Source organism: Spermophilus citellus (genome assembly GCF_964194105.1).
Source record: "Spermophilus citellus genome assembly, chromosome: 2".
In the NCBI taxonomy this organism is placed as follows: domain Eukaryota; kingdom Metazoa; phylum Chordata; class Mammalia; order Rodentia; family Sciuridae; genus Spermophilus; species Spermophilus citellus.
In genome coordinates this window covers 182616893-182628938 of record NC_138183.1, presented here as the reverse complement: position 1 = coordinate 182628938, position 12046 = coordinate 182616893, and the positions used below count along the sequence as shown (strand labels likewise).

The 12046-nt window shown below is 35.0% G+C and overlaps 1 protein-coding gene and 1 long non-coding RNA gene across 2 annotated transcripts; one reads left to right on the top strand and one right to left on the bottom strand.

Moving 5' to 3' along the window:
* Window positions 1–579: 579 nt before the first annotated feature.
* LOC308642499 lies at window positions 580–3281 on the bottom strand. The gene is made up of 2 exons (XR_014020574.1): window positions 2691–3281; window positions 580–733 (listed from the first exon to the last, which is right to left on the bottom strand). It is a non-coding gene; the product is annotated as an uncharacterized lncRNA (long non-coding RNA).
* Window positions 3282–3436: 155 nt separating this feature from the next.
* Window positions 3437–10175, top strand: TMEM126A (transmembrane protein 126A). The gene is made up of 5 exons (XM_081281512.1): window positions 3437–3579; window positions 5234–5332; window positions 8057–8250; window positions 9173–9287; window positions 9942–10175. Exons 2-5 carry the CDS (start codon window positions 5241–5243, stop codon window positions 10132–10134), a joined length of 594 nt encoding a protein of 197 aa, XP_081137638.1. The 5' UTR covers window positions 3437–3579; window positions 5234–5240; the 3' UTR covers window positions 10135–10175.
* The last annotated feature ends 1871 nt before the right edge of the window (window positions 10176–12046 follow it).

Sequence of the window (12046 nt, the reverse complement as noted above, 5' to 3'; positions counted from 1 at the left end):
CACCAGGAAATGAGCCTAAAAGTCAAGCAACCCTGATATGGATTGATAGTAAGGATAATGAAACACTTTATCAGTTGCTCAAAAATTTGAAGGATGAAAATTAAAATCTCTGAGATTTATTATGATCGCGTATTTGCTATATTTAACTGTGTACTTATTACAATAGTTTTTTACCTTCTAATAATTTAGATGTAGCTTCTAAATCAGCACTGTCCAGTAGAAATGTACTACAAACCACATACCATAAATATCACATTTTCTAGTAGCTGTACCTAAACAATTTTATTTCATCTAATATATTTAAACTATTATCATTTCAATATATAATATAAAAAAATTATACTAAATCTTCAAAATCTGATGTTTTATACTTACAGCAAATCTCAATTTTGAAATTTTGACTAGTATATTTCCTGTGCTTAATACTCATGTGTGATAGCGACTACTGTACTAGAATATACAATTGTGAATCAAACATTGAACAATCAAACAATTCCTAAGCAGCAACATGATGCCAGCTGCTGAGTTGACTTGCCACACTTCCATTGACTTGGCTAGTAATGAGACAGTGAGTCCTACTAGATTAAGTAGACTTTATTAGTCATGGCACAGCAGGCAGCATGAGCTTTCACATTTTCATTGCTTTATCTGGCCACTTGAGTCCCACAAGTTATTTGGAGGTGAACCCAGGTGAATGTTTGTTAGTTAGCTTTCCATCGTTGTAACTAAATATCTGGAAAACAAAATTAAAGGAGGAGAGATTTATTTTGGATCAGTCTCAGAGGTTTCATTCCATTGTCAGCTGGCTCCATTGTTTCTGGGCTTGTGGTGAAGCAGTACAACTTGGTGGAAGGGCATGCAAGGGCAAAGCTGCTCATATCCTGGTAGCTAGAAATCAGAGAAAGAGGGAAGAAGAGAAAAAGAGAGGAGAAAGAGGAAAAAGGGAGGAGGGGGGAAGAGGGAGAAAGAGAGACAGAAAGAGCAGGTAACAATATGTAGTTCCCAAGGGGACATCCTCAAGGATCCATTCCCTTCAGCTAGGTCCTACTCCTACATTTTCTACACCCTCCCAATAAGTTCATTCAGCAATGACTCCAACAATGGATTAATCCATTGATGAGATCATAGCCCCATGATCCAATCACTTCTCCAAAGTCCAATACCGCTGAACATTGCTGCATTAGGAACCAAACCATAACAGTTTTAGACACAAAGTGGATACATGTCATGGCAAAGGAATACCATTATTAGGTAATTCCTAATTTTACAAAGGAGCTACAATCAAAGCTGTTCAAGCTTTGTTCATAAGGGAGACATATCTTTATATCTGTGTCAGAAAACAAATCTGCGCTCTGACCCAGAAGGAAACACACTTTGAAATTTCAAAGTCTGCTATGCAAACATCTAAGTCACAAGATATAGCAGTGCCACTGAGAGAATCGGCTTTTTTCTTAAAAGCCTTCTTATATATTTCAGGCAGAGTTAGATGTTCCATAGTATCCTCTATGTATCTCAAAAATAGCACAGAACTCGCAAATTGTTTTTGTGCTTGTCCGTCTCTCTCACTATTCTATGAGCTCCTGAGAGCCAGTGAAAGAAACATCAGTTCTCAATAAATACTTGATGAAGAAATAAATGCTTTGAAAGAAAGAGGATAATGAGAAATAGGAGGAATTTAGTTTAGACTGGTGGTCAAGAAAAGTCAAGGTTTGATTAATCCAAAGAATAAGAAGTCAGCCATGTAAAATCTAGGGAGGAAGAGTGGTTAAAGAGGAGCAACATGGCTAAAGAATCTACAGCATCAAAAAGCTTGGAGAGTTGAGGAACTGAAAAACCAAAGCATCTAGACAAACACAGAAAGTGAGTATTCAAATGTTTTAACTTGGGAGAAGTGAGAATGGAGTCAAATTATGCAGGATTTTAAAGACCATATTAAGGACCTGGAGTTTATTCAAAGTCCATGGAAAACCATTAAATAATTTTTAGAAGGGCATATTATAATCTAATTTTCAAATGTAAATTAATGTAATCTCTAACAGGTGCCTTGTAAAATATGGACAGAAGTCACAAATTCTTTCATAGTAAATGGTGACCAATGATGTCTTGTTTTGCTGCTTCATCTTGAGACTTAAATTCATCTTTCTTCTCAGGAATTGGTTCTCTGAGACTAAAAACTGAACACTTTCCTTTCTCTGCCTTAATATTAAATACTAACCAAGCTAACCTATTAGCCATTTCCTTAAATACCTTATACTTTCTGACATTCAAACCTCACTTGTAACACCTTCTACTACTAAAATTTTATCATTCTTTAGTGTCTAGTTTACTTTTTTTATATTTTTAAAATTCTCAATATACTAAATTTCCATTATTAATTCATAATGGCATGCTACCAGTTCTACACAGCATGAACATTTACTAATTTGAAAATTAGTTTCAAACCTTTAAAAATAAGTTTAGATAAAGAGTATAAAATAGAATCAGAAAACAAAAAAGTATTCACATGCCAAAAAAAAAAAATGTTAGTTTTCCCAAACTCTCTGCATTTATCTCACAAACTTTCCTACTGGGAAACGTTCCACCTAGGAATCTGAGAAATTGTTTTCTTTTCTGGTTCTCTGACTACAGATGATGTGATATTGCTAAATCCCTCTCACACAAGGAGTTTTGGAGCTCTTTATACTACTCACCTTGCCTATGAAGGTCCCCCTTTATCTTGAATACCATGTTCTCCTTACTTTGATAAAATTCAATGATTTTCAAAGCAACCTTGGTAAGCATTTTTATTGGACCCTCACAACTTAACAAAAATAATTAATGAAGGCCTATTTTCCCCTTTTGTTTTAAAGATGAAGAAAGAGGCTGAGGAGATAACTAAGACAAACGTCTTCAGTCTTGGTCCAACACACTGATTTTCAATTTTCTTGATCGACGGAGACCCTAGGATGTTCTGGGAACAGTTTCTCTTTCACCCCATTCGTCCAACTCTGCTTTCAAATAAGCGGTATTCTGCAGGACACCAAAAATCCTCTGAAAACAAGTTCTTGCTCTTCCGTTGCTCAGGTTATGTTGGAATAACCCACCAGATCAAAACATGGAACGAAGCGCTTAAAGTCCAAGGGAGAGTAGAAAGTCGGTGGAGCCAAGAAATCTCAGCTCCTCTTCTCATTTTAACCAGAGTTCCCTTCACTTACTAACAGCTGTGTGGTTTTCATAAACCTCATGCAAACCTCACGAGATGGGCTCTACTGATCAGGAAGTTGAGTAACATGCTCAAAGTAGGTTTCTGTAGAAGTCGGTTTAGGTTCACCCAATTTACATACCAGAATTAATTTCTGCAAGGCCTGTCCTGAGACGCCAGGGTGGGTGAAAGGAGCATCCTCAACAAGAGGCAAACCTCATAGACGACCCGCCCAGCCTCTCCCTCGGCCGGAAGCCACTCAACAGGAAGCGGCTGCTACCTCCGAGTCACGTGTCTGCCGAAGATGGCTGCGCTGGGAGGAACCGAGTAAAGGTTGTATCTTAAGCCCCGGCGAGTTAGAACAGGGAAGGCACCGGCTGTTGGGAGGAGAGCAGCAGGTACTGGCACGCTAGGAAAGGGGTAAAGCAAATATCCTGGTGACCGGATAAGTACGATGTGGTGACATATTATCCACCGACAGCACCGGAACGAGACAATGGAGGAGGGGCTGCGACCTTACGGAATTGTCTTTTCACTTTCCACCCTAGAAGTTGAGACCTTATATTTAAACTAAGTCAATGGGGGAAGTTAAAAAAAAAAGTTACGACATAATTTAGCCCTGGGATTACTGCCAATTTACAGGGTGACCGTAGCCAAATTTAATTTTGTCTCTATTTTACCCATTGCCTTTCTCTGGAAGCTCTCGAGGGTGATGTGAGATAGTGCAAAAAAATACCTTTTGGAGTGTTTGTCGTATTTAAAGGTGGCAGTGCCTTGAATAGAGATTTTTTGTTGTTAATAATGGGGACACAGTGCTCATAGGGGGCTATCCAGTCAGGACTTTTACCCAATTAAGGGTGACTTGTGCTAGAAACAACTGTTTCACAGGACTAAGAACCTCACCAATATGCAGAGAACAGAAAAGTAGTGGTAGCATTAGGCTGTAGATCCTAATATTTTTTACATATACATCACACTGAGTTTGATTACATAATTTCTTCCACCCCATAAAAAATCATCCAGTACTCCTGCATGGAAGAGATTTGTCTATCATATTATTGAAGCCAAGGCCATTTGAGTCCTGGAAACCTAAATGAGTTTTACATTTAAACATATCCAGTAAATATTTGTTAGTCAGTGCTATAATCTTAAGTAAATGAATAGTGATAGTGAAACAAGACAATCTGATACATAAAACCATGTTGTCCCTAAATCTTTGCTTTTCTTAACTGTTAACTTGGAATCTGAAGCTTTATGCTAAAATTCATTCACCATTTCCCTACTCTGACATTGACCCTCTCTAGTAGAGATCAACAAACTACTGGAATGTAGGCCACATGCAGTCTAAAACTTGTTTCCATCCAGCCAAGAATGAATTTTTTACATTTTTAAAAATTCAATAAAGACTATAGGTTACCCGCAGTGCTTAAAATCTTTAATGTTTTTTGGCCCATTCGAGAAAAGTTTGCTGGCCCTTTCTCTAGGGTATACCAAAAAGCAAATTGTGGGGCATCTTCTTCCTAATACCAAATTATTTCCAAAGTGGTGGTACCTACTTTAGGTGCAATTTACACTTCCACCCACAACACACAAGTTTCAGCTCCACTAAATTCTTGCCAGTAATTGAAGTCATCAGATTTTAATTTTAGCTAAGTTATGGGTACCTATTGGTTTCTGTGGTCTTATTTTTCCCTAATGATACTGAAGTTGAGTATATTGTTCACATTTATTGACTTTTGTCTTTTTGTGAAGTGCCTGTTCAAATCTTTTCTCAATTTTTCTATTGGGTTATTTGCCTTGTTTTGTAGTTCTGTTAATGCTACAGATACTAACCACTCCTTTAGTTACAAACATGTTCTCCTACACTACCTCATTTTCATGATATCTACTGAAGAAACAAGTTATTAAGTTTAGTATTGGCTAGGGTTTTATAAGTCTTCTGTGTTTAGTGCTACTTGTGAATTGTTCAGGAAATATTGTTTAAAATTACAAAGATACACTGTATTTCTCAGAAGCTTTGGGTATTGCTTTTCATTTTCATGTTTTTTTAAGGGTCAAGATGGAAAATCATAAACCACATGATACTATCAAGGAAAAGTCAATTTTTGATATCATAGCCAGAAAAATTGAACTACTACCAGAAGCAGAAAGGTAGGATCCCTTAATTTAAAAATGTTTTTTCCAGGTGTGTTTTCATTGATTTGTTATCTCAAATTTACGTGGATTAAGTATGAACAACATAGACTATCAAAAGGAAAAACTAAACCCTTTTCTTGCTTTGATGAGAAAACTGAGGCCCCAAAGAGCTTAACCATTTTATTCAATATCAAAGCTAAACTGTGGAAGTTGAGGCTGGATTTCATATCTTCAGACATATCCAGTTGTATCATGATTCATTTTTTCATTTTAGCTTGGAGTACAGCAGTATGTAAACAGTCATGGACTCATTTAAATAACAAAACTCTTTCTCAGTTCATTTCAATCAGTGTACTTACCTCTCTAAAAAATATGGCTGTATATATTTTTATGGGAATGGGATCTTGGCTAAAGGTTTTTAAGATATGATTAAAGAGAAAAATATAGGAAACATATGGTCTTTGAAGACAACGAAGATAACTACAGTACACTTCCAGAAAACACTCTTAGACTGCAACAATTAAAATCTTTCTAATGAAAATATATTTAAAATGAAAAGGAGCCAACCTGATTAAGCGAAACAGAATCTCAGGTAGAGGGAATAGGATATACCAAAGAGTTTGTCATATTTGAGGAACCAATGTTACTGAAATACAAGGGAAGTGGACATTGGAAACAGAACAGTTTTAAGGAGGAAAATGTGATCCAATTAAACTTCCTAATGAACATTTTTTAGAAAACAGATTTAAGGTAGGAAGGAAAAGAAATATTAGAAAAAGTGGCATAGTTATATTGGTGAGTACAGGGTGCAGAGTGGTGGCAGTTGAAATGAAAAAAGGATTTAAAATACATTTTGGAGCTATACTGTCTTCAGGTGTGATAACTACACAAATTCCAGCCTTGCTATTAACTATCTCAACAAGGGAGAACCTAAAGTCAAGAGCAGTAATAAGAACTGGGTGAGATTTTAAAGGTTTTCTGTCCCTCCCCACCACTATATACCACTTTTCTTGAGGTAAAGAGAAAAACTTATAGAGCAAAAAAGGATGTTTCCAAGCCAAGCAAGGTAAGGAAAACCATAGACTGACACAAGGAAATAAAGAGATGATAGCAGCTTTGAAAAAGTAGGCAATCACTGGGTCCTTTACCAAATTATACTGGGAAGTGAACTAAAACTGAAATGTGAAAATTTAGTTCAAAGATACTAAATTGCTTTCAAACAGTGGCATGTAGTAGTGTTCTTTGTTCCTTTTTCTCTTTATTTTCATTTTATCTTTTAATTTTGAATCCTCACCCCTTTGTGCATTGTCAGACCATTAACTATGCTTAAGTTAGTAGGTTCTGAACTGTATAAACATTTTATAACATAAAACTTTCCAATCTATACAATAATCACATGTTCCACGTATGTCACTGCCATTTGCTAAATTTGATCTTTATATTTAATGAGCCTGATAGTTAGCTGTGTTTTCTTTTAAGAGAGAGAGAGAGAGAGATAATTTATCAATATTTATTTTTTAGTTTTCGGCAGACACAACATCTTTGTATGTGGTGCTGAGGATCAAACCTGCGCCACACGTGTGCCAGGCAAGCGCACTACCGCTTGAGCCACATCCCCAGCCGTTAGCTGTGTTTTCAGTTGTGCATAACTTGTTTGGAAAACTGGCTGAACCAAAAGAATTATTAACTAAAAACCTTAACTTTGGCCATAGAAAATTAAAATCTGGTTGAGAGAAAACAAAGTTTGCTTTTCAGATTCCAGTTTTACTACTTGTTTTATTATCTAAGCACTGGTTCCTATTATTAAAACAGGGATAGTACACATATATTTTTATGATGAAATAAATACTTAGATTCTTCAGAGAAGGCTCATGTCCCATTTCCTCAACCCTCCACAAAAAAAAAAAAAAAAGAAAAAAGAAAAAAAAAAACAGGCCTTTCACATTACCATGTTTTCTGTGGTTGTTTGGTAGGTTCTCTAAACTCTTATTACACTCTTTGATATCTTGTGTATCCCAAGTTCCCAAACCATTTTTGTAGGCTTTGTTCTATCAAGTTTGTGTCTTTCTTCTTCACAATTAGTCAACTATAAAATCTTTGAAGGCAGAAGAGAATTTTTTGTGCCTTAGCACTAAGTCTGCAATAGGTTCTCAGTGAGTGAAATGATAGACATCATTATAAAGTACCATGTAAGAATAGTAATACCCTATAAAATATAGGAAATTAACTAGGAGTTCCTAAAAAAGTTGTCGTAAGTATAAACTGAAGAGGTTAGAGGGGATATTGTGTGGCTTAGTTTGACTACTAACAAGAAATTTAAGAGGGTGAACTGTGTTGAAGATAGCAACTAAGTAGTAGGCTGAAGTGTTTCGGTTGGAGTATTTCCAATATCTAGTGATAATTTTAGGTATTGTTTTTCCCAAAAAAGAATAGAATGGGAGTTGTAAATTCATACACAACCTTGGCTTAAAATCCATTTCTCCCACTTATTGTCTCAAAACATCAATGTATCCGTCAATTAAAGTACCCAGTATAGAGTATCACTTTATATCACCCTATCCTTAAGTACTGACCAAATTTAAAAGTCTTTTAGTATTAAAGTCTAAAACAGTGATTTAAGGCTTTGGTTTAATGGAGCTGTAAAGGATAGATGTTGTCTAGTTATTCCCAAAGCCCTAGTAATGCCAAAATGGAAGAGTTCACAGTGGAACCAAAAAATTATTTTTTTCTTACCCTCAGGAATCTACTTGAACATGGATCCACATATATTGGACTTAATGCTGCTCTTTGTGGCCTAATAGCAAACAGTCTTTTTCGGCGTGTCTTGCATGTAACACAGGCCCGAATAGCTGCTAGCTTACCAATGGCAGTGCTCCCATTTTTGACAGCAAATGCATCTTTCAAAGGTTTTGTAAGTTTACCTTTGAGTACAGGTAAATTCTATTTTACTATCACCAAAGACTTTGCCTCAAATATTATTTTCAATTTAAATATCAAATAACTATATGCAGTGTTTGGGTAAGACTATCTTGATAACCTGTTATGTGGCAATGAATTCATGTTATCATGGCCTACCAACAAAGTAAAATGCACATACACAGCAGTTCTGAATACTTTATCTGATTTATGTTTCCCCCCCAGCACTCAGAGTAAGGAATGTTTGGAAACCTCATATTTTACAAAAATGCTGACTGCCTTAGATTTCTTTTTAAATTTATTTCTATAGAGAAATTCCTTAGAGAAAAAATACTTTATGGGAATAAGATTCTTTATGTAGTAAATTTCTTAAAGCACTACATGCATATATAACACAACAAATAAGTGGAAGATTTAACCTTCTTTTAAGTTTTACCATATGTAAAATTTTGAGTCACAAAATTTTTGATAAATGATTTTAAGTTCTCCAAATTTGATTAAATTGGATGAGTACTTTGAATTCCCATGGCCACTATGGAATTTGTATGAACAAACCTGTTGCCCACTGAATAGTGAATGAAAATATTAGCCCATGTCTGATACAAAACAAGTGCAGAAATCTAGAAGCAGCCCATATCTTGAGATGATTATATCCAAGACCAGTTCCAATTGAAGAATTTTTTTCCCTAAGATGAGTGTCTTTTCCCTACATGTAAATTATACCTTTTTTTTGTCTCAGTATTGGGAAATCAAACCCAGGGCCTTACACATATTAAGCAAGCACTCTACCACTAAGTATCCCCAACCTCTAGTTATGTTGCAGAATTGCATTTGTTGTTTTGTTGCCGGAAAATAAATATTAAGTGGACTTTGTATTCTTTAAATTATGCTTTAATTATCATGACCAAAATTTCCAAAACTAATTTATTTATTTTCTAGGTGATTTGAATTGTGAAACCTGTACTGTGACACGGGGTGGACTTGTTGGTTTAGTTTTAGGAGGTCTGTATCCTGTTTTCTTGGCTATACCTATAAATGGTGGCCTAGCAGCCAGGTAGGATTCTGTTTTCTTATAATTACTGAAAGCCTTTAATATATACCTAGAAAACTCAGAACTTAAAACAGCAAATATATTTAGATTTAGAAGAAAGGCAGTGTTACCTTTTTGCTTAGAAGATTTGCTTTTTCTTTAACCACTTTGGACTTACCAAGAATTTGAAAATACCCCACTTATTTATGATATATCATAATGTATTCTACTGTCATATATAACTAATTAATAAATTTTTTAAAAGTCACAAAAAGATAGTAGTCCATGCCTCTATAATTATATCAAATTGGATTGTTATCAAGTATAACTAAAAGGACCAATAAATTAATTTGAAAATAGTTCAAGAGTTTGAGCACTTGTACTAAAGGAAAATTCTATCAGGAATGTCTACAGCCATGTTAGTCCCAAATAATTCCCATATGTCTCTGTTGAACTCTTGTATCAGCATTCTATATGAGCCTTCAGAGAGTAACCAGGAGAAAGAGGCAAAAAAGAAAACAAAGCAGTTTTTAGTACTAATAGCCACTAACGAGAATAGCATTTCCTAATCTTTTTATCTATTTTATCTTAAGATTTTTAGGATTATTATGTATTGTACATAGGTTTGCCACTTGATATAAAACTCTATTCTAGTGATTTCTTAATGTTTTCTTACAGGTATCAATCAGCCCTGCTACCAGAGAAAGGAAACACCTTAACTTACTGGATTAAAATTTCTAAGCCTATCTTCAGAAAGATGTTATTTCCCATTTTACTTCAGACTATGTTTGCAGCATACCTCGGGTCTAGACAATATAAAGTACTCATAAAGGCCCTTCAGTTACCTGAACCAGGCCTAGAAATTCACTGATTTAGAGCAAATGTGTATACAAAATAAAATTGTGAAGATAACCTGTCTCTCTTAATGTTAAAAATAAATGTAGACCTGTAATTTATCTTAAGAGGTATAATTCTGGGACATTCAACAAAAGGTTACACAAAGGCAACAAAGGCTGGACTCAGGACACCCACTTAATACATTCAGCACTGAATTTGGACACAAGAAAATATACAGCAATTTTCAACGAAGACTTCACAAAGTCAAACAGGAAAATGAAAACAAAAATCTATATAGCAAATGTTACTTTTACTTTTTTCCTCAGAGTGTTTCCATAGGTATCATTAATTCCTAAAATTTTAGAACTTACAAATTTCCTCACAGGACATCAATGCTAATCTATATTCTCAGAAAGCTATATTTTTATAAGATAGAGACAAAGTCTATCTTTTAAAGCTTCTATCTAATGTGGGATAGTTCTTTATCATCAGAGACTTTTTTAACCACTCTTTAGTATATATGTACTAATAAGCAAGTTAACTAACTTCTAATCCTTGGTATCCTTATCAGTTACCTCACTGAAGGCTGGTATTACATAAGTAAATTACCTAATAGCACATGACACACCAGGGACTCAAATGGTAACTATATATTCTTCCTATTGCTTTATTTTGCTTTCTGAAATATCTTCATAAATTCATTCATGAAGAGACCGTTTAAATTATTTAAAGTAATTTACTGTATTCTTCCAAATATTTCTCATCCTAGTTCTTTAAGCCATTTTCTTATATGACAGAACCTTGAATCAGCATTGTCCAACCTGATGTTAGATAATATTCATCTTCTGTTAGCCACTAGCATCTGAAGTATGGATCCACAGCTACAGAATTGGACAGTGCACATCTAGACCAGCATTTTCTTATGAAGCAAGTCAGTCACCACAGAAGAGTACCAAGTCAAATCTTACCCATCCAATATCATATTCCTGATCCTATCTCAACTACTACTTACTTCCAAATAGTGACTTAAATGTGTATGCTTAGCCTATTTAAAGAAAACAGCTACCAAAATTTAAAATTCAAGTGACTTAACAAATACACTGTCAGCTTTTCAAAAAGCAAAGATGATTTGTTCTTTCAATAGGCACATAAAATGTATTTTTGATATAAGAAATGATACCAATTGGAGCAAAAAAAAAAAAAAAAAAAAAACTTGCACAAGGGAAATGTGGCACAATGTTTGCTGTGACTATCCTCTGGGTTACAGAGTGATTTTATTTGCTTTCTTTCTGGATTTCTCAAGTTTCCTATTATAAATATCTTTTTCTTTTACAACTAAGGAGAAAAGGCAGACACAGTGGCACACACCTGTAATCCCAGCAACTTGGGAGACTGAGGCAGGAAGATTGCATGTTCACTACAAGCTTCGGCAACTTAGCAAGGCTCTGTCTCAAAATTTAAAAACAACAAAAAAGGGGCTGGTGAGGTGGCTCAGTGGTAAAACATCAAAGTTCAATCCCTAGTACTAGTACCAAAAAAAAAAAAAAAAAAATTGTATGTAAAAATTTAAAAGGCAAAAGAAATTACCTGTTTCTTTCACAAGCTAAAATATCAAAAGGAAAGGTTTGGGGCTGGGGACTGTAGCTTATTTGGTAAAGTGCTTGCCTAGCATGTGCAAGGCCCTGGGTTCAATCCCAACATGCACACACAAAAAAAAGGACAGGGGGTAAAGGTTCTTTGATCCAAGTTCTCCACTTTATCTGCATTCTATCACTTTTAAAGCAGAGTCTACATCGCAGTGAAAATAACTAAAATTTCTTACTTCAAAAATAAGAAATACAAATTAGTCAAGACTCCTTTATCAACTAGATAACCTTACCATTTTTTTTTAAACTGTTCCAGAATATTTACTCCCTGGTAAACCATCTGTAAATGAGTACAATCTT